General features: G+C 46.9%; 2 protein-coding genes across 7 annotated transcripts in view; one reads left to right on the top strand and one right to left on the bottom strand.

The window, feature by feature from the left end:
• The window catches only part of GPR137C (G protein-coupled receptor 137C), a 25737-nt gene extending 21613 nt beyond the window's left edge, over window positions 1–4124 (top strand). Inside the window, exon 7 of the mRNA XM_039705914.1 lies at window positions 3520–4124. Coding sequence (XP_039561848.1) covers window positions 3520–3535 — 16 coding nt within the window. The 3' untranslated portion in view covers window positions 3536–4124. The remainder of the gene's footprint in view (window positions 1–3519) is intronic.
• On the bottom strand, window positions 12–22643 carry ERO1A (endoplasmic reticulum oxidoreductase 1 alpha). Of its 6 annotated transcripts, none has more exons than XM_039705911.1 (17): window positions 22615–22643; window positions 21647–21710; window positions 11530–11649; window positions 11243–11326; window positions 9813–9851; window positions 8837–8913; window positions 8672–8745; window positions 7916–8036; window positions 7450–7487; window positions 6614–6625; window positions 5002–5028; window positions 4744–4836; window positions 2734–2980; window positions 1781–1850; window positions 1563–1649; window positions 1150–1283; window positions 12–408 (listed from the first exon to the last, which is right to left on the bottom strand). In XM_039705911.1, the coding sequence occupies exons 2-17, from the start codon at window positions 21665–21667 to the stop codon at window positions 348–350; spliced, it is 1305 nt and encodes a 434-aa protein (XP_039561845.1). In that variant the 5' UTR covers window positions 21668–21710; window positions 22615–22643; the 3' UTR covers window positions 12–347. The 6 variants fall into 6 exon arrangements, with proteins under 6 accessions (XP_039561845.1, XP_039561846.1, XP_039561842.1 ...); XM_039705912.1 differs by lacking the exon at window positions 22615–22643 and adding an exon at window positions 22582–22606; XM_039705908.1 differs by lacking the exon at window positions 22615–22643 and adding an exon at window positions 16824–16951 and having other exon boundaries at window positions 21647–21707.
• Window positions 22644–22717: the final 74 nt, after the last annotated feature.

The following is a 22717-nucleotide window of genomic DNA, read 5'->3' as shown; positions in this document are numbered from 1 at the left end:
GGTTGGAATGATGGAGCAGACAAGGAATTTCCCCCAAATTTATTCAGTGGCACAGTTCTTGCCCCACCTGCAGCTTCCAAAGGCAAGGCCATGGGTCTGATCCATCCAAATAGCACAGCAATATTTCAAAGAGTTATTCCAAATGATCTTCCAATATATAAAATAAAATTTACATATAGTCCCCATTTTTATACCAAAAAATAGCTTTTTTTTTTCCCCCTTGTACAAAATATCTCCTCAGCAGGTTGCAGACAGTCATGGGACAGGAGGCCCAGCAAGTGGTTTCCATGGATTAAGTCAGAGTGGTGGAATGATGGTGTTTGTCCTCAAATCTCTCTCCACTGAATTCACCTCATGTTTTGTAAGAGATTCCTGAAGTTTTCCAGTTCTTTCACGCTGGTTGAAACCCTGTGTGCAAGGAAAGCAGAAGGGAAATGTTACAGCAGCATTCATGTAGTGAATTATTTAAAATCTGGGAGAAAGGGGCTGTATGCAGCAAAGCTTCAAGCAGCTCTTGGGAAGAGAAGATTTGGAATTGCAGCTAAATTAGGCTGAGGTTACAAGCAGGCCCTTCACTATTCCCCTGCCTCTTTTTAAAGCAAGCACTGGGAATCCCAGGGGAATAGGATGTTAAGGAACTCATCCTTGGAAAATCCTCTTTGCCAGAAACTCCTGGTCTCTCAACAGCACCAAGAGCTCATGTATAACCAGAGTGTCCTGAAATCCCCTCCTAAAGGCCTTGTTATCCTCCTTTTCTGACAAAAACTCCTCATCCAGAGAGGCTGGACTGGAGGATTCCTGTTAAAAATGCCAGCATGCACTGGGAATGAACAGGGAGAGAGGCCTAAGGACAGCAGCCCTTGCCTGGATCAATGTGCTCCCAGGACGGAGCCACACAGTCCCTTAAAAATGATGAAATTCTTTGTGTCTTAGCATAAAGTCAAATTCCTTGAATTCCCTACAGAAATGCAGAGTATAAAGAACATTTTAAATCATTCCAACTGTTGTACTCCACACCAATACCTGGTATCAGACTATGACCAGAGCAAGAGTGCCCACCAAAACTGCTGGGAACTGCCTGAAATTAGAGCTCAAACTGGATTAACACAGCAGCTCATGCAAAAGTAGAGGGGAAAGTCTCAAACTCACCTTCCAAAGGCATTAAATAAGGCCACAATTTCCTGTCTGGTCAGCTGGAACCCGTAGGAAGGGCCACTCTCAGGAATCTTCTCAATGAGCTTCTCTGAGAAGAGGATTTTCAGTGCCGTGCCCAAGCCCTGTGTCTGTGCAGGATCAAAGAGCACCCTTGAACAGCAGCACTGAAACCTCCCTCACCTGGGCAGCATCCTCTGGACAGGGCAAGAGGATTTCACCCCAGCCAGGATCCACACCCCTCTCCTCTCTTGGCTTATCCCAGTTTCCCAGGCTGGGCACATCAGCTGCTGAGGTGAGGAATCAGCAGCCCTGAGCTGTATCCAGGAGCTGGTTGGTATCCAAGGGCCAGTCCCAGCCCCTGAGCTCCCAGATTATCCCAGAAAATCCCAGAGATTGACAAATCTCACCTGCAGCTTCCCCCACAGCCGACACTTGAAGCAGCCAACACAGTCCATGATCTTGGAAATATTCTTGAAGTGCAGCCTGAATTCCTCCTGGGGGAAAAGACATTAATGATTGTGCACTAATTAGGGCTCCTGCCAGGTATTAATCTGAATTAATCCTGGAATTCAGTGGGGCTGAGGTAGGGAAAGCCTCCTGCAGTGGGGGCCTTGGCAGAAATTACCTTGAGTTTAGCAGCTTCCTTTTTATTCCCTGCAAAGAAGGAGTTTTCATCAAAGTGCAGTGGGAAGGACCTGGAAGGGAATGATGAGAGTTTGATTTCTGCCCCCCTTGGATGTATGGCTGCAGTCAGGGGTGGGATAAACACAGGTGGGAGCCACTGGACATCTCCAGAGGTGTTTTAATCTGACATCCAATCCCAAGGAATGGAATGAGAGGATTTAAGGTCCCTTCCAACCCCAACCACCCTGGGATTTTATTTTCTCTTCAAATTTGTATTGATTGTATTCCAATTTGCATTTGGTTGTATTTTCTCTTCCAATTTGAGCTGGCATCTCATCTTGGAGATTTTCAGCAATTGCTCAGTGGTTTTTAAGTAATTTCAGTGCTGACAGACAGAAGCACAGGAGGGTGACCAGATAAATCAAACATTGATCACTTGAGGAGACCCATTTCTGTCTGGTTCCAATATCTTCCATTCCTTTCACTCCAAACTCCATCCAACAGCCCAAACTTCTGTTACCAAGATATTTAGGATGTTTTTGTAGCTGCAAACACAAAGGCAGGCCTGGGTATCCCACAGATGAGTCACACAGGTAGCCAATTTTAGGGCTGACACGTAGGCAGTTATTAAATTCAATTCTGCTAAATCCAAAAGGCAGCCAAGGCTATTAAACCGTGGGACTAATTACCCAAATTCTGAAATTTGCATACAGATATTATTAATGTGTTCCCAGCAAAACTACCCTACTGGTTTCATGTCCCTGCTCATGGCAAGGGGCTGGACTAGATGTCCTTTAAAAAGGTCTTTTCCAACCCAAACCATTCCACATTTCTGTGATTCTACTGCCCAAATGACTCCAGGAAGAACCCAGGACCTGCCTTTCTAGGAGCTTCACACAAACACACTCAGAGATGGTGGCAGAGCCACTGTCCCCAGGCACTGAGTGCAATTACTTGGTCAGATGGAGAATTTCCAGCAGCAGGTGTTTCATCTCTGCATCCTGCCTTTCATTCCCGGTGTACAGCTGGAACCCCGGGCGCTCAAAGAAGGGCAGAACTTTGGACAGGGCCCTCAGCTCAATCAGGTACAGAAAATAGAGGTTTTTGAGTCTTCTGGGCCCTTCCCCTCTGGTGAGGACTTCATCAAACCTCTGCTGGAACTCTGTCACGTTGGGGCCCCATTTCTTCTCCGACCACGAATCTGAGACAGAAACAAACCCCAAAGGCATGAGAGGTGGAGGGGTTTTGGGGGAGCCCCCTGAAAAGTTCTGTGTTAAAACTGAGAGACAAATGGGACTTTTTGGGGTTTTCTTGGTCTTTAGGTTGTTGTTTGTTTTTTTCTCTTACCAATAGTTTAGTATTGATAAGAGAAAAAATCTTATCAATCTAGACTTATCAAAAATCTTATCAATACTAAACTTAGTGTACAAAGAGAAAGTTACTAAAAAGTTACAGGTTAGGTTGTTGTTTATTTTTTAACTAAAAAGTTACAGGCTAGGTTGTTGGTTATTTTCTCTCTTATCAACAGTTTAGTATGTTGTTTACATACTAGACAGTGTAGAAAGAGAAAGGTACAAAAAGTTACAAGGCACGTAGGTTTAAGGTCTTTTAAAGTTATTTTGTTAACTTTTAGAATGTATTTTATTTCTACCTTTCTACTAATAACTAATTATTTGTTTGTTCACCCAAGATTTGTGTTGTGGCTCTTTCTAAGCAATCACTCTGTTATTAATACTGTAGAAAATGGAGTAGGTGAAGAAGAAGAAGAAGAAGAAAGAAGAAGAAAGAAGAAGAAGAAGAAGAAGAAGATCAGACAATGCTCAAAATCCTCTGTCTTGTCTCCTACCCACCTCCACACTAAAAACCCAAAACTCTGAGTTTTTCACCCTGTGATAAACTATCTATTTCACACACTTGTAGGTTCCAATTCATCCCAAAGTCTTGGAAGCTTTCTCCATGGATGAAGGTAAAAGCAGTGTTCTCCTGGGGATCAGGGTATCTCAGAACAGGCAGAGAAATATTCCCTGTGCCCTGGTTTCCAACAGGGTATTTAAGATTATTCAATAAAATACATAGTGGAAGATATAAAAGCCATCCCAAGCTGATGCTGCAGCCCCAGCTCATCTCTTGCCTCTGATGTTTCCCACATTATCCCAACTCCAACCTGGCCTGACCCACATCCAGGTGAGGTCCAAGTGGGCTGCAGACACTTAAATACAATTATTTAGTTAAATCTAAATGATTTGCCCAAATTCCAACAGCAAACACCTTGATTTTCAGGCCCTGGGTTGAAAATTGGATTGCTCAGACAGGTATTTATGGACCAAAGCATGGGAAGGAAATGGAAATGGAAATGGACATGGAAATGGGCATGGCTGCTGGAGATGGACATGGAAATGGGCATGGAAATGGACATGAGAACAGGCAATGGACATGGAAATGGACATGGAAATGGAAATGGACATGGAAATGGAAATGGCTGCTGGAAATGGCTGCTGGAAATGGACATGGAAATGGAAATGGCCATGGAAATGGAAATGGAAATGGCTGCTGGAAATGGCTGCTGGAAATGGACATGGAAATGGAAATGACTGCTGGAGATGGATCAATGGCCTTGGGAAAGCCCAGCCAAGCATTTCCCAGTCCAGGTGAGGTTCTTGCTGGACTGACCATCATAAAACCAGGCTGGGAAGGGACAGCCTCCACCCACAGCTAGAAACCCAATCCAAAATAAACTTGGAGGAAGAGCAGAGGGAATATTTGCTGGAAGGGCTGGTACAGAACCTGGCCCAGCCCCTGTCAAACCTGGAGGCAACATGAGGCATCCCTAACCCTGTTACACCAGCTGGGAGCTGGAAAAGCACAAACTGACCTGAGTCCTGCTGGAACAGGCTCCAAGCAGCACCTGGCAGAGCCATGGAAGGGTCAGTGAGGCAGGAAAGTGGGGCAGGAAGCAGGATTTACCTTGCAGGAGGTACCTGGCACTCAGGTGGATGTTGATGCTGGCGTGGAGGCCAGAGATGAGCCTGTAGAAAGCTCTTTTCTCCACACAGACCCCTGCAAAGAAAAGGGCTGTTTAAGACACTGAAAGCACCCACTGGATTTTCAACCCTCCTGGCTGTGAGGCAGGAATCTAATCCCACTGAGAGTGGCCCCTAATCCCAGCATTTCCCATTTCCTGTCCATCCCAGGAGGAGCAACCACACGGAGAGCAAGGATTACCTTTGAGCCACTTGTAAAACGTGTGCCCTGGAAAGAGAGGAAAACGCATCAGTGAGGCTACAGCCCGAGCCTGATGCCCTGAATCCACCTCCAGGCTGGTCCCAGAGGACCCTCTGCCCACTCCAGTTTGCAGAAATTGGGAAAGGAGCATTAAAAGAGCATGAAAAGAGTTTTCCTGCCCACCCTTGGGACTGATGCTTCTCTAACACGGCATCAGCAGCTCCAAAGAGCACGTGGGCATTCCCCAGGGGGCTGGGGGGGCACAACAGCCCAGTGCTGGGAAAAACAAGGACCAGGGATTGCTTTCCTCTTCTGGGCACATTGGAGGGAGGGATATTTTTATAAAACAAACAAACCAACCAACCAAAAAACCACAGAGTGCAAGCGAGCGTGCAGAATCCCACAAGTCAGGGCTTCACTGTCCCTGCTCTGGGCATGGCAGTGACCTGGAGATCAGGATTTGGGGATGGTTTGGAGACAAGAGGATGCTGTGGAGCATGGAGAACTCCAGGGAACAGCCCTTCCCAGGGCCTGAGGGAGCTGAGCACCCCTGAAAGGAGCATTAAAAGAGCATGAAAAGAGTTTTCCTGCCCACCCTTGGGACTGATGCTTCTCTAACACGGCATCAGCAGCTCCAAAGAGCACGTGGGCATTCCCCAGGGGGCTGGGGGGGCACAACAGCCCAGTGCTGGGAAAAACAAGGACCAGGGATTGCTTTCCTCTTCTGGGCACATTGGAGGGAGGGATATTTTTATAAAACAAACAAACCAACCAACCAAAAAACCACAGAGTGCAAGCGAGCGTGCAGAATCCCACAAGTCAGGGCTTCACTGTCCCTGCTCTGGGCATGGCAGTGACCTGGAGATCAGGATTTGGGGATGGTTTGGAGACAAGAGGATGCTGTGGAGCATGGAGAACTCCAGGGAACAGCCCTTCCCAGGGCCTGAGGGAGCTGAACACCCCTCTCCTACAGCTCCAGATAACCCAAATTTGGGATTATGAGTCTGTTCAAAGCTTTCTCAGTGATAAGCACTGAAAAAAATCCAGGAAAATTCCTATTCCCAAAGGCTTCTCGCACTTGAGTGACTGCCTTCAGACTGGACTTGTGCTGTTAAAAATGCTTTAAAAAAACTTTAAAAAACTTTTTAAAAATGACATTTTAAGCCCTTCACGTGAGGATGGGCTGGGACAGGGAGCTCACAGGGATCTCCTCTTGCTCTGCTGAGCAGGGACAGGACCCAGGGAAGGGCTGGAGCTGTGCCAGGGAGGTTTGGCTTGGGTATCAGGGAAAGGTTCCTCCCCCAGAGGGTGCTGGCACTGCCCAGGCTCCCCAGGGAATGGGCACAGCCCCAGGGCTGCCAGGAGTGTTTGGGCAGCACTCCCAGGGATGCCCAGGGTGGGATTGTTGGGGGCTCTGTGCAGGGCCAGGAGCTGGACTCTGCTCCTTGTGACCCCACTCAGGATTTCCTGTGATGCCATGCCTCTAATTCCTGCTTTGCCTGATGGATAATTTTGCTAAGCAGGTGCATTATCCAGTGGCTCAGCCTGTGACAGCAGGATAAGGACACCCCACTTGTTTCTGTTATCAGTAAAAACAAACAGTGCCACTCACCTCCATCATCTCCTGGGGGAAAAAAGCACAAGTGGTGGAGGGAGAGAGAGAAAAAGAGGGAAAAAACATTACACACAACCAGAATTAAGCTCCAAAGCACAAGCACTGCTCTGCTCATCTGCTCTGACAAGAGAAGGATCCTCTCCAGGGAGGTTTGGAAATGTTCTGAACACAGAAACCCCAAGTGCAGCACTGAGGACACGGATAAGAACAGTGCTGAGTAACCTGACCAGTGCAGGAGGGATCAATATTTGCAAAGGAAGTAAAAGCTGATATTTCCAGGGACACTGCACATCTCCTTCAGCAGGAGAAGAGCCACTCCTTCACAGCAGGGTCACAGGAGGGGGATGAACAGCTCCATAATCTGGGGGAAATGAGGAGATGCTGGCAGAGGGTGCTGCTGGAGGATGATGATGTTCCCATGTTTCCAAACCCCTTCCCTGCTTTCCCTGACACTGCCTGGCCTTGGCTCTAGGGCAGAGCTGCTCTCTGGGTGCTTCCATGGAGGATCCCAACCAAGTTCTCATTTCCATCCATCACAGGTGGTTTGGCACTGCCAACTTCAGGCACAGGCACCCAGGGAGAGCTCAGGGCTCAGCCCTGCTCCCAGCCCCTCCAAAACTCACCTTTTTTCCAGGACTGGAAGATCAGACATTCTTTTTCCACAATGGATGCTAGAAAAAGCCACTCCCAGGTGCCACAAAATTCTACACTAGGTCAAGAGTTACAATATATTTCTGATCCAGCAGGAGAAGGAGCCCAGAGAACATTTACTGCTCCTGGAGCTGGGATCAGTTCACTACTAACCCACTTAGTGAGATAAATAAATTACTCACCTCTGCCAGATGCCAAAGGTCTTTTCACATTCTGAGGCCTAGAAGGGGAAAAAATAATTTAAATAAGACATGTAAATAAGTTACTGTGTGTGCACAAACAGAGCAGAGCAGAAGGAGCTTCTTCTAACAGCCTGAAGGGATCTAAAATCCTCTTCCACGCTTTAACTTTGCTCAGGAAAGGAAAGGAGCAAAATGGGTTTCTCTGGGGGTTTGGTGGTGCTTTCTCCTTTATTTTAGAAAAAAACAGGCAGGAAAACTCAAATCTCTTATTTTGGGCCAGCCACATGACTTGTCCCTGGTGCATCCCACCCTGCACAACAGGCACTGGAGCAAAGACAGTGGATGGGGATTCATTTCAGACAGGAGGATGAGGATTCATTTCAGACAGGAGGACAGGGATTCATTTCTTCCCTCTGCACAAATCAGCACCCTCAGGCTTGTGGAACTGGTCCCCCAGAGCACCTACTTGAAGCAGTTTTCCTCATAAATGCTGTTCCAAATTTTCCAGGCGTCCGGCCCCTTGTAGCCAGTGTAACGCTCCGGGTTCAGGAGCAAATCCACGTACTCAGCATCAGGAGAGTGGATGTCTGTGGAGCAGAGTTGGGGCAGGGACAACGATTTTCTCAGGGAAAATGACATTTTCCAAGGCTGATCCAGCCACCTCTGCCCCACCATGCTAAACACAGCAAGGCCCAGAGTAGCAAGGAAGCTTTGTCAGAAATATTTGTGTATTATTTTCAAAATACTGAGGGCAGGGAGGTGGAAAAGAGCAGAAATGCTGTTTTGATGAAATATTACACTTTGGCCTGGAATTGGGGCTGCTCAGCCTGGAGGAGAGGAGGTTGTGTAGAGCCCTCACAGCAACATTCCAGGATCTGAAGAGGCTACATCGAGTGGGAGAGGAGCTCTCACTCAGGAATTGTAGGGATAGGACACAGGGAATGGCTTCCCACTGCCAGAGGGCAGGGATGGATGGGATATTGGGCAGGAATTCCTGGTTGTGAGGGTGGGAGGCCCTGGCACAGGGTGCCCAGAGCAGCTGTGGCTGCCCCTGGATCCCTGGCAGTGCCCAAGGCCTGGCTGGTGAGGGCACCCTGGGATGGTGGAAGGTGTCCCTGCCATGGCAGGGGATGGAATGGGGGTTTCCAACCCAACCCATTCCGTGATTTAGAGTTCTGCAGAAGTGCTCAGATCCCACGGCAGCCCTGCCAGGTGCCCATACCATCAGCCTCACAGAAGCTGTCCGAGGAGTCGTCGTGCTGTGCCCACTGCAGCACTGCCTGCCGTGTTTCCTTGCTGCAAAAAAAGGGGGGGAAACCTCTCAGAGAGGGCTCTGATCCCAGCTTTCCTTCAGGACAAGGAGGGATTATGGCAAAAGAAGTCAAACCTCAGAGAGTCATCAACAGCTCCGAGCCTCTTGGCTTCTTCACACTCCTCAGCCAGGCTGTTGGCTTCTTCTGAGTACTGGGTTGGAAAGCAAAGCGTGGCAGGGATGAGGATTAAAAAGGAAAATTTTTTCTGTTTTAATTTAGCCTTCAATGCACCATTAGCACAGGTTAAGCCCCAGAAAGCCTTTCATGATTCAGCCCCCCTGTGTTTGCACAGGGTGTCTGCAGACACCCAAAGGTTGGTGCCATGCTGACGAGTCCTGCAGGGACAGCCCTGGGAGCTCTGTGTGCCTGGTGGCACCTGCACTTGGGGAGATGCCAGAATTCCTGCCTCCAGCACAGCCACCTCACAGGCTCTGTGCTCTCCAAGCTCTTGAAGAGAGCAAAAATTCAGGCCTGAAGAACATCCTGACATTTACTGAGCCATGCTGAAAGCCTGGGGGCAATTTTGGGTTCCTCATGACAAAAAGACTTTGAGGGGCTGGAAAGGGTCCAGAGAAGGGAACGGAGCTGGGAAGGGGCTGGAGCTCCAGGAGAGGCTGAGGGAGCTGGGCAGGGGCTGAGCCTGGAGCAAAGGAGGCTCAGGGGCCCTTGTGGCTCTGCACAGCTCCTGCCAGGAGGGGACAGCCGGGGGGTCGGGCTCTGCTCCAGGGAACAGGGACAGGAGCAGAGGGAACGGCCTCAGGCTGGGCCAGAGAGGGTTTAGGTGGAATATCAGGGAAAATTCCTTCCTGGAAAGGGTTGCCAGGCATTAGAAGGAGCTGCCCAGGGCAGTGGGGGAGTTCCCATCCCTGGAAGTGATCAAAACCCACGTGGATGTGGTACTTGAGGATGTCAGTTAGTGATGAACACGGGGCTGGTGCGGTGACAGGACTCGATGATCCTACAGATCCTTTCCAGCCTTGTCACTTCTATGGCACAAAAGTGGGCCACAAAATAAACCCCCCTCATCCCTCTGTGCTCAGCCACACCCACCTTGTAACTTCCAGCTCTGATTCCATCAGGGACTTCATCCTGAAAGACAAAACAAAGCAAGTGCCACGTGTGGGGCTGGTGAGGCCCCTCAGCCCCATCTCTGGGAGAGGTCTGGGGTGGCACCACAGCTGCCAGAGGTGACAAGGTGACCACAACACTCAGCCCAGCTTGCAACACATCCAACTCCTCACTCCCCACCACACCAAGGAGAATAAACATTCCTAGTGGTTTATTTTTAATTTTTTTTTTCTCCAAAGGTCTGCAGCTTTCCACAGCTGCTACATCAGGGTCTGCTTTGCTTATCCAAGCAGGAATTTGGGGAAGCCAGGCCTGGCATCACCTTCCTGGCAGGAGCCCAGGTGCCTCCTCCTATTTTTCATCTACCAGCCCCTGACACATGACATTCCAAACTTCCCTCTGACCATTCCATCATGGAATGTCAGCCCCACACACCCAGCCCCAAAATTCTCCTTAATTTCCATTCTCTCCAGGAGTAGGAAGGCAATAGAACCACTGCTACAGGAGCAAATACTGTAATGGTAAAAAGAAAAATTAAGCAATAAGAGTTATTTTTATTGATTTCAGGATGAAATGGACCCAAATCAAAATAATTAGGGACAGTCAGTTCTTAAAATAAGAACAACTTTCAGCTAAAACTTAGGTAATTGTAACAGAACTCCATCATATTACTCATAATCACTACCAAAAATAGATTTTTTTTAAGGAAGAAGAAGTATTTAAACAACATTCAGGGTTATTTTGAGGTGGGAAAAAAAAATAATCATTCCATTTTAGAACCCAAGAGTGAGGGAGTAAGACAGTCTGTGCTGGCTGTCAACACCAAAACATGAAATGTCCCCACAGGGGCCACCAGCCACCAAGGTGTGAGTCCCTCACCTTCCCACCCCCTTTCTGGGGCAGACATCTGCAGTCAGGGTGTTTTCTTACAGCTGAGGGAACAAAACCCTTTTGTCCAGGACACAGGGACAGGAGTGCCCTTGGAAATGGAATCCTGAAAGAGACATTTATCCTACAAGAAGAGAGCTGGAAAGCTCTGGGTCAAATTCATGAGCCAAAACTAAATCACAGCACAGCTCATGGGCAACAAATCCTGTCCATTAACACAAAAACAATGATGGATTTGCCCTAAAAACGAAAAGTTTAAAAGGACCAGGACATATGTTTGGCTATTTGCAGAAGGTCACCTGTTAAAATCCCAGCCTGTCTTGAAACTTTAATTGGTATTATTACAGAATTCAGTATTTTGGCCTTTCTTATGGCCACCAGTGCTGCTGCATGAAAGATCCATCAGAGCCCCAGTTCTGCTATAACTAAAATAAAGATTCAGTCACTTGTCTGCTGTTTTCTCTTGCTCTGCAAAAGTTAAATTTAAAAAAATATATATGTAAAAGAACAGATTTGGTACTTACAGAGGGGCAGGGCTGCACAGCACAGTCTCTCATTGCACAGTGACTGTTGTCCTCCCAAAAGGGACAAGGTTTCTGTAGGTTTACCTGCAAATAACACATCACCCATTCAATAACACATCTCCCCTTGCAGCCAAGCCAACCTGCCACTGCCCAGCTTTCCAAGAGAAATCCAGGTTCTGCAAATCCAACTTGTTTGTTCTTTTAAAAAGATCAGCAAGAAGTTCACAGGAGATTAAAAAAAAAGACAGCAGCACAAATAAATACAATTCTTGCAAGAAAAAAATGACCTTGTAGTATCTAAAATAGTCACTTTCCAGGAGTTCATTCAGTCTGGGAAAAAGCTTGTAGTTGTTGAAGGCATCAATGGTTTCTACATCACAGGTGCAGTCATCTAAATAACCAGTGACCTGGGGGAGAAAAAAACAATAAAATCAAAATCAACAACATCAAAAATAAGAAATCAAATATACACAACTCAGCCAGGAGTTTTTATCACTGCAGACAATAAAGGAATTCATCATTTTCTTTCCTTTTCACAGCGAGTCAAGTTTAAGTTTAAGCAGAAGGGAAATGGCCACAGTGAGGCACGGGCCGCCAGCTCAGCTCCCTCCTGGATGAGCCTCAGGAAGCCATTCCTGGAGGATAACAGGGAACTGAGAGCTGCAGTTTGCACATGGGACCAGTCAGGCAACAGTGCCACAATGGCAGCCCCAAAGAAAGTCCTTGTGGTTCATCAGCATTGGCTTGGTTGGGTTGGCTTTGGTTTGGTTGGGTTTGGTTCAGTTCAGTTCAGTTTGGTTGGGTTTGTTTTGGTTTGGATTGGATTGGATTGGACTGGTTGGGTTGGGTTTGGTTGGGTTGGGTTTGGTTTGATTTGGTTTGGTTGGATTTGGTTTGGTTTGGTTGGGTTTGGTTTGGATTGGATTGGATTGGATTGGTTGGGTTGGGTTGGGTTGGGTTTGGTTTGATTTGGTTGGTTTGGTTTGGTTTGGTTTGGTTTGGTTGGGTTGGGTTGGGTTTGGTTGAGTTTGGTTTGGTTGGTTTGGTTTGGTTGGGATTGGTTTGGCTGGGTTTGGTTTGGTTTGGTTTGGATTGGTTGGGTTTGGTTGGGTTCAGTTTGATTTGGTTGGGTTCAGTTTGGTTTGGTTTGGTTTGGCTGGGTTTGGTTGGGATTGGTTTGGATGGGTTTAGTTGGGTTTAGTTTGGTTTGGTTGGGTTTGGTTTGGTTGGGTTTGCTGAGAACCACAGCAATGGGAGCAGAGGGATGGAGCAGCTCTGCTGGGAGGGAAGGCTGGCAGAGCTGGGATTGTTCACCTGGGGAAGGGAAGGCTCCAGGATGAGCCAAGTGCAGCCTCCCAGTGCCTGAGGGAGCTGACAGGAAAGATGGGGAGAGATGGGGATGGAGGGACAGGACCCAGGGAATGGCTCCCACTACCAGAGGGCAGGGATGGGTGGGAGATTGGGAACTGGGAATTGCTGATGTGAGGGTGGGCAGGCCCTGGCCCAGGGTGCCCAGAGCAGCTGTGGCTGCCCCTGGATCCCTGGCAGTGCCCAAGGCCAGGCTGGACAGGGCTGGGAGCCACCTGGGACAGAGAAAGGTGTCCCTGCCATGGCAGGGATGGAATGGGATGAGCTTTAAGGTCTCTCCCAACCCAAACCATTCCAGGATTCCGTGATTAACTGCAGCAGAGAGCCGTTTGGCACCAGAACATCTGTTTTACGTCTGATGCATCCTTCTTGCATCATCCTGAACAACTCAACAGGCTTTGTGCAAGCCCTGAAGAAGAAAAAAAAAACCAAAGAAAGAAGTAGTACAAATTCAGCTGTGGTTTCCTGACACATCCATTACTGGCAGATGACAAAGTTGCTCAACACAGAAGTAGTTTTGCTTCCCCCACACCCCCAGTGAGTCCTTGGGGAAATCAGAGAATCCTGGAATGATTCAGGTTGGAAAAGATCACCGAGTTCAACCTTTCCCCCAGCACTGACCATGCCCCAGGTGCCACATCCAGAGAGGTTTGAAATCCCTCCAGGGATGGGGACTCCACCACTGCCCTGGGCAGCTGGGCCAGGGCTGGACAGCCCTTTCCATGAAGGAAATTTCCCTAATATCCAACCTAAACCTCCCCTGGCCCAGCCTGAGGCCGTTCCCTCTGCTCCTGTCCCTGCTCCCTGGAGCACAGCCCGACCCCCCGGCTGTGCCCTCCTGGCAGGAGCTGTGCAGAGCCACAAGGGCCCCTGAGCCTCCTTTGCTCCAGCCTCAGCCCCTTCCCAGCTCCCTCAGCTGCTCCTCATAACTCAGCAAGAGCTACACAACAACTTAAATAAAATTATATTTACCACCAAGGAAATGGAGCTGAGAGGAGGATGGCAGAAATGGAGCACAGAGTCACATGAAATGGGGAGGTGGGGGAAAAAATAGCCAGAATTCCCCACTGGAACAGCTCTGTTCTGTTGAGGCAGCATGATTTGGAGGCTCACTCATATTTTCAGTGTTTACACTGCAGCTCAGTGTGTCACCCTCACACATTTACTGAATTCTGTCCTGCATTTTGCACAGTAATGAAGATTAACAGTGATTTAAGATTTCCACTAACCTGAATCACCCTTGTAAAAACAAACAGTAGCAATTTGCTAATCCAGTTACTCAATTTAAAGCTGTTGCAAACTTATATATACATTAAAAAAAAAAAAAAAACAAAACCACAGCAAGCCACCAACCAACCACGTTTTTATTTCCTGAAATCTTGGCATGCTTCAAGGCAAGAAGCTTAAAAGTTGGGTCTAAAAGTGACCTAAAAAAGATCTGCAGATAATCTTCAGCTGCTCTCTGCACCCATGCTTGACAAAGATGTCACTCCACAGGAATGACATCCCTGTAAAAGTGGGAACATTGGAGCTCCCACCAATCCCTCACTGGAAGCACCATTTGGGCCAGCTCTGGTTTTGTTATGTCTGGTGACCACTTCGAGCCAGAACCAACCTCATCCTGAACATCATCCAGAGATGCAAAACTAACATCACTTCTTTTCTTGTCAAGCCAAAAGGGATGACAGTAGCTCACGTGGACTTAATTTTATTTGGTTTGCATACCCTGCAATTAAATAATTCAGTTTGCAGGCTGAACACTGCATGGAACTATACACAAGACAGATTCTTGACTGAAATGACATGAAAGTTGTATACTGAGCTTGGGGCTTCAGCTGCAATCTTGTAACCTAACTTTGTCTTCTTCTAGTAGTAGGAAAAGATGTCAGAAAACAAAAAAAGATGTCAGAACAGTGCAAGAGGAGCTGGAAATAAAAGCATTAATGGATAATATCACTGTACTACTTCCACCTGGAGTTTTCCCCCACCAGGGAAGCACTGCAGATGATCCCAAAATCCTTGGGACTGGATGGGGGTGGTGCTTTGGAGCTCTCCAAATCCCAGTTTATTGCTGGGATCAGCCTCAGGGTCACCCTGACCACACCTGTGGGGGCAAGGGGCAAAGGGAAAGGTGCTGGGGAAACTTCACATCTGCTCAGTCTTTCTTCCTCCAAGGATCTGAGCCAGAATGGGCAGAAATGGGCAATTTCCCCAGGCTGTGTGTGCCCAACCCACAGCCAGAGGAGCACAGAAGGGAAGCAGCACCAAGAACATCCAGAGCTGAGGCTCCTCAGAGTGAAAATCCCAGTGATGCCCCCAGCACACAGCTTGGAGCTGAGCCACTCAAGACTCAGGGAAGTGGCAGTGTCAGATTTGGCAGGACTTGTCTTCATTTCAGAGGTTCCCTCCTGCTCCAGGAGCCCCCAGAACCCATTTTTCACTTGGTTTGGGACTTCACCTCCTGCTGCCAGAGCAGCTGAGCTCTGTCTCACACGTGCCCTCCAGTGGGTGGTACCTTCAAACACTTCCTCCCACCCCACAAACAAAATATTTACCTACATCCTCAGCCTGTGCCGAGGAGAGCAGCTGTTTGAGACAAACCAGGGATGGATCCAGTCCCCAACACGTGCCAGGAGCCTGCTGGCACCGTGACTCACCCAGCTGAGGGGTTCTGCTCCGCCTGCCCTGGCTGTGAGGAGCTGGCAGGAGGCAGGGCAGGGCAGGGCTGGGCTGTCCCACTGGGACAGAGCAGCAGGAGTGGCTCTGGGTGCTGAGTAAGCTGCAGGGTGACGTGCCACAACCCCAAAATCAAACCTCCACCTCGTGTGGAGGTTGGATTTTGGGAATACAACAGCAGGAACTCTGCAATCCCTGAGCTTGGCCTCTGCTTCAGCCTCCTTCCCCCCTCCAGGCTGCTCTTCCCATCCCTTTCTGCTGCCCTGAGTGTCACAGGAACATCCCCTGAGCAGTGGATTTTGGGATTTCTTCTCATTGTGTCCCACACCACAGCCAGGCAGGAGAGGAGAACCTTTCCCTGCCACAGAGGCTGAGGGGTTTGGGTTTAGCCTGTACCAACTTCCCTGGCACTGCCTGCTCCTCTGGACAAGTCCCAGGCTGATGGTGAGCAGATGCCTTCCCTGCATCTGCTCCAGAAGTTTCAGCAGAAAAAACTTCAGCAGAAGTTTCCTGGCACAAAGGAGTTGGACTTCCATGATCCTTGTGGGTCCCTTCCAACTCAGGAGATTCCATGATTCTATGAAATTATTTCCCTTCCATCCTTGCCAGTGCACTGGGAGCAGCCAGCTGAGGACAGTCATTCCTGCAGCTGCCCTGGAAGCATGATCTGCCACTCCAGGTGCTTTGTCCCCATCTTCTACCCAGAAAACAAGGACTAGGTTTCCCAGAACTCACACATGGGAGCATCAGGATGGGGTCAAACCAGGGCCTGAAGGGCTGTCACAGCACCCCAGAATGGTTTGGGCTGGGAGGGAGCCTAAAGACCATTTAGTTCCACCTCAGCCATGGGCAGGGACACTTTCCACCATCCCAGGCTGCTCCAAGCCCGTCCAGCCTGGCCTTGGGCACTGCCAGGGATCCAGGGGCAGCCCCAGCTGCTCTGGGCACCCTGGGCCAGGGCCTGCCCACCCTCTCAGGGAACAATTCCTTCCTAATCTCCCATCCATCCCTGCCCTCTGGCAGTGGGAGCCATTCCCTGTGTCCTGTCCCTCCATCCCTTGTGAATCCTCTCTCTCCATCATTCCTGCCATCTCCCTTCAGGTACAGGAAGGTCACAATTAGGCCACCCTGAGGTCTTCTCTTCCTCAGGCTGAACAATCCCAACTCTCCCAGCCTTTCCTCCCAGGAGAGCTGCTCTGATCATCTTGGTGGCCTCCTCTGGACTCGCTCCAACAGCTCCATGTCCCTCCTGTCTGCAAGGAGCACGGGGCAGGACACTATTCCAGGAGGGATCTCACCAGAGCAGAGCAGAGGGGCAGAACGTACCCCCAGAGATCTGCTCCTCTCCACCTGGAAACTCCCCCTGAAGAAAGAAGAGTTCCTCTTTCCCAGAGAAATGGGAGCTGTGCTTATTTTTAACCAGGAATGAATCCCTGCCCCAGAGGCTGCCGAGTGAACACCAATTCCACAGGAACACAAGGACAGCCTGAAAACCTGCCCAGGTCCCAAGGAGGAAACTCTCCATGGCCAGACTCACCCCTAATGACAGCATCCTGCCCACAGAAACATTCCCAAAGGCAACCTGCCCTCTGCCAGACAGGAAAGCTTCACAAAATTCCCGTCTGCCAAACACCTGCAGCACATCCTTAATGCAGCTGCACCAGCCTGTAAACAGCAAATGAACAATAATTACCAGGAATATAAAGAAGACATCCACAGCTGACTAAGCTCTGATGCAAACAGGAATATCTCCGGGGGGGGATGAGCTGCCTGTAAAATTTGAGGGGATTTTGATACTGGAATGTTAATCAGAGCTTGGGAAGCAGAAAACAGTATTTGAAACACCAGCGTTTGTAGCAACAGATGGATGTTTCTAATAAAAGTTTCAGGGCTGCTTGGTCTCTAAGGAAGGGAGGTAAAATAACAGTGACAAAAAGCAGGTGAGGCATTGCCCTGGGTGCAGGCAGACAGGAGTGCAACACCCATTCCAGAATCACACAGCCTGCTGAAGTCAGCACTTGGAATATTGCTGGAGCAGCACTCCCCAAAGCGGCCCTTGTCACCTGTCCCAGCATGGGCTGGCAGACAAGTCAGAGCTCTTCCAGTCAGGCACAAGTTGAGGCTTCTCCATCTCAGGAGACAGCAGGAGATGGTTCACAGCAGGAACCAAGAGCTGCACCAGGCCTTCAAGGAGCTAAACAAACCAGATCACTTAAAGCTGGCCCTATTATTTCCTTTGGTGGCAAATAAAAACCACCAGACCAGCTCTGCACAAGAAGATCAGCAGATTATTTTTAACCAAAAGATGAGGCAGCCCTCAGGTGTGATTTAAAAGGTTTGGTGGTTAGAAAGGCTGAGAAATGCTGCCTTACATGACACTTTTTCCTAAAGGTAACAAAAAATCTTGCCCTAAACATTTGCAGGAAAAACCAGGCTGCTCCACAGAATGAAAAGTGCATTGCAACAACCCAGCAGTGGCTGGAGGAGCTGACATGCTCCTCCAGCCCAGGGAAAAGAGCCTGCAGCCAGTGCCATGCCAGATGCCAGTTCAGTTAGTGCTTACTGCTCCTTATCCCATTCCACACTCCTGACTCAACATTCAAACCTCTCTGCTTACAGGAAGCTGTGAGGGAAAACCCTGCAGAGATCCAGAATCTAAATGCATGTTTTTCATTTTTTTATCAGCAGAGTTTTTATTTACCATTTCCACAGGAAGCTGAAAGTGTCAAGAGCCACCCCAGAAGGCAAAGACAAAGCCAAGAGTGTAATTCCAATTGTTTTCTTTCTCCACTCTCAATTCCTGACCCACATTTAAGGACTGGAAATTTAATACAGCAAGAGTAACCTTTATAAAAGCTTCCTATTTTTAAAGGCAACAAAATAAAGGACTAAAGACATTGTGACATCTTCACTCCTTGATCTTGCAAATGTGCTTATCACAGGAATTATTCAGGCTGCAAGGGACCTCAAAAACCATTTTATGTCACCCTCTGCCATGGCAGGGACACCTTCCACTGTCCCAGGCTGCTCCAGGCCCTGTCCAACCTGGCATTGGACACTTCCAGGGATCCAGGGGCTGCCACTTTGCTTGTGCAAGGTGGTGTCAGAAGGAACTACAGAGTGATCTCTTCCTTAAATCCAGGCTTGGTACCCAGTTCTCCCATTTCTGCACCTCAACAGCAGCTGCACTGAGCACTCAGTGCCACCCCTGGCACACAACAAGAGGAATTAACCCCAGAAGAGTTTCGGGGAGCAGAGCAGCCCAGCTCCCACCTGGGCATGGCAGGGCAGGGTGGCAGGAGCCTGCTGCAGCCACGCTCCCTCCTGGAGAGCAGCAAGGCAGGAGAGGGGGTGAAGCAAGGATATCCCTGAAACATCCCAGGAGAGGCACCTGGGTAGCTGGGGAAGAAATGCTCAACAAGCTGGAGCACTCCCCTCTACTGATGGGAGCAGGGAGAGAATACAGTTAAGATGACATGGACGAGAATCACAGAATCCTGGAATGGTTTGGGTTACAAGGGACTTTAAAGCTTATCCAGCCCCACCCCCTGCCATGGCAGGGACACCTTCCTCTGTCCCAGGCTGCTCCAAGCCCTGTCCAGCCTGGCCTTGGGCACTGCCAGGGATCCAGGGGCAGCCACAGCAAATCTGGGCACCCTTCAACCTTTACAGGGCACAATTCCCAATTCCCAATCTCCCACCCATCCCTGCCCTCTGGCAGTGGCAGCCATTCCCTGGGTCCTTTCCCATCCCTTGTCCCCAGTCCCTCTGCAGCTCTCCTGGAGCCATTTTAGGCCCTGCCAGGGGCTCTGAGCTCTCTCTGGAGCCCTCTCCAGGGGAACACCCCCAGCTCTCCCAGCCCGTCCACCCAGGAAAGCCCCCGCAGCCCTCGCAGCATCTCCGAGCCCTCTTCCGCGCTCTCACCAGGAGCTCCACGGTGGGAACCCAGACGTGCCCACGAACCCCTCGGAGCCCTCTCTCCCCCGGGCAGTGCCCACCTGGCAGAAGCAGCCGGGCTCGGCGCCGCGGGGCAGCGCCAGCAGCGCCAGCAGTGTCAGCAGCTCCGGCAGCGCCGTGCCCGCCGCCATCTCCGGCCGCGCTATTATGTTATATTTTAATATTACATTGCATTATATAATATTACATTATATTATATTACATCACATCACATTATATTACATTATATTATATTACATTATAATATAGTAATATATTAATTATATTATATTATATATAATATAATATGCATGATATATATAATATAGTAATATATCAATTATATTATATATAATATAATATACAAAATATATACAATATACACATATTACATGTATATATAATGTACATATTATGCCATATTCTATTCCATTCTGTTCTATTATATTCTATTTATTACTATATATACTATATGTAATATATAGTATATATGTATATTATTATATGTATATATAATGTACATATTATGCCATATTCTATTCCATTCTGTTCTATTATATTCTATTTATTACTATATATACTATATGTAATATATAGTATATATGTATATTATTATATGTATATATAATGTACATATGTCATATTCTATTCTGTTAATTACTATATAGAGCAATATAATATATGCAATATATATAATATAGTATAATTAATATAATATAATTATAATTAATATAATATAATATAATATAATATAATATAATATAATATAATATAATATAAGTGAATTATTACATGTATTTATAATGTACATATTATGTCATATTCTATTCTACTATATTTATTACTATATATAATAATATATGTGATATATGTAATATAATATATGTTATTATTATATGTATATACAGTGTACATATTATGTCATATTCTATTCTATTTATTACTATATATAATATATGTGATATATGTAATATATGTTATTATATGTATATATAGTGTACATATTATGTCATATTCTATTCTATTTATTACTATATATACTATATGTAATATAATATATGTGTATTATTATATTATACATATTCTATTACATTATAGTGTCTATTTCTGAATTACACCATATAATACACTATAGGCATTTCTTGGCCTATCAGTTTTGGCCACACCATACTGTAAATGTTTCAAAACTAATAATTTAAAATTGCTTTTTGTGGGTTTTAATACAATGTATCTTTCATAGTTCTGTTTTTCTAATGTATTTAATTTTTTTTTGTAAGGCCGTCCTTTAAAACTTATTTCTATTTCTCTCTTAACAATATCCATCCTATTCCATAACATTTCTGAATTAATGTTTCTTACTTTATAATTTATATACAAATACATACAATATAAAACATTTTATCAGGTTTAAAATTTTTCTACAAATCTATTTCTTACATGCTAAAAGGACAATATTTCCAGCACTACCAAGAGCCAGAGAACACTCCTGTGTACAGGCAGTGTTATTTTATCCTGTTACATCCTGAGGCACATGCACATTCATGTGTTTCATGCCTTTTTCAGACATTCTTGTGGACTTTCTGATGTTTTGGGAGCTCCTTTGTTTGACTTCTTCACACTCTGCCTTGTCTGCATGACATGCTGTGTGTCAGGTCAATGTGTTTTATTTCTTCTTGTGCCTCCATCCTGCTGTTTCACATCCTCTGATAAGGATTTAGTATTAAATTAAATTAAATTTAACCTGGTATTCTCTAATTGCTCTGGTTTGTTTTCACCTGGACAGGTTGGTCAGTGGATGGCCCTACACTGTTTTTAGTCACACAAAAGCTTTTTTCACAAATAAAACAATGCATTAATCACACCATTATTTCCATAAGTGACACATAGATTTATATTCATTACACTACTATTTCTGTGAGCAACACAGTGCATTCTTAAACTGATAGATTATATTATATTAACAAGCACCTAAAACGAGTTATAATTGGTACTTTTTACCAATTATTATAATAAAATTAAGTCATTTTATAATAAAAATGATTTAATAATAAATAATTAATTTAATAATAATAATAATAGAGGGACACAGGGCAGGCAGTGCTCCTGGCCCCAGTCTCAAAGGGGGGATTTGGGGTGCAGCCCCCCAGACCCAAGGGCTGACAGATCAAGATCATATCAAAAATTTTATTATTAAAAATAATAAAATACATGTAAGGTCCCCAGCGTGTCGTGGGTTGTTTTGTGTCCACCAAAAAGTTACAGCACTAAGCAGCTACAAAGCTGGTGATATAAAAAGGTGCCAGTATAAAACAGGGATGTGCACCTTACAGAAGAAAAAAACACTTCACACCACTAAGGATGAAAAGCAATGCTAATAATCCAGACCAAAGCCAACTTTAATGAATATTCACACATATTAATTACCTGACAGTGACAGCCAACCATTTGGTATGTTTGTATCTCGGTTCATTTTTTGCCTTCACAATGACTGGAGAGAGAAAATTAAAGAAAAAACAAATTTACTTCATTCACCCTGTGAGCTGTGGTTCAGAACTATCCAGTGTGTTTTTCTGCCAATAATCTGATCACCAATACTTTAATTCTTTGCTTCTCAAAATCATTAAGCAGATTTAATTTACAAAAACTTATTATTTTGTGGGCTGCCCCATCCTGGAAGTGCCCAAGGCCAGGCAGGACAGGGCTTGGAGCAGCCTGGGACAGAGGAATGTCCTAGCCATGATATTTTATGAAAAATCCTTTGCCAGGATTTTTCTCCTATTCTAGCTGAGAAGCCTCAGAAAAGAAATGTAAACAATTAACAATCTGGTGGCTGTGGAATATGGTGTGGACATTGTTCACTAACAGGTACACCTTTAATTGCTTTATGTGAGTTGTTTCTAGTTGATAACCAAGCAAAGATGCACCTCGCTCTAAGAGTCACCAGCTTTTGTTATCTTTCTTCTCTTGTCCTTCCTAGCCTTCTGATGGATCCTTTTCTCTCTATTCTTTTAGTTTTAGTATAGCATTTTAATATGATATATATCATAATATAATAAATCAGCCTTCTTAAACACGGAGTCAAGATTCTCGTGTGTTCCCTCATCCCGGCACCCTCAAACAACCAGCGGTGTCCCTGCCATGGCAGGGCTGGGATGGGATTTAAGGTCCCTTTAACCCAAATCACTCCATGATTCTGTGACAGGAGAGTTTTTCTTGGACTTACAGCCAGGTCTGTTTTCTTTCCCAGACGGCCAAAGGTGGCTTTTGTCCCTGCCAGCCCTGCTGCCCGGCTGGCAGCGCTGCCATGGCCCCCTCACCCTCCGCAGAGCTCCTGGCTCTCCCGGCCCCTGCCCCCTCACCGTGACCTCTCCTGCCCTGCCCTGCTCTCACACCAGGCTCTGTGGATTTTCCAGCTGTTGGGAATGCCCCGCAAGCCGCTCCGAGGCCGGCCCGGCCCGTGCCCATCGCTGCCCGCGGCCCTCACGGCAGCCGCGG

The sequence above is a fragment of the Passer montanus genome, unplaced genomic scaffold (genome assembly GCF_014805655.1).
Source record: "Passer montanus isolate IOZ18808 unplaced genomic scaffold, ASM1480565v1 scaffold189, whole genome shotgun sequence".
NCBI classification, from domain to species: Eukaryota; Metazoa; Chordata; class Aves; order Passeriformes; family Passeridae; genus Passer; species Passer montanus.
This window is presented reverse-complemented; position numbering and strand designations above follow the sequence as displayed.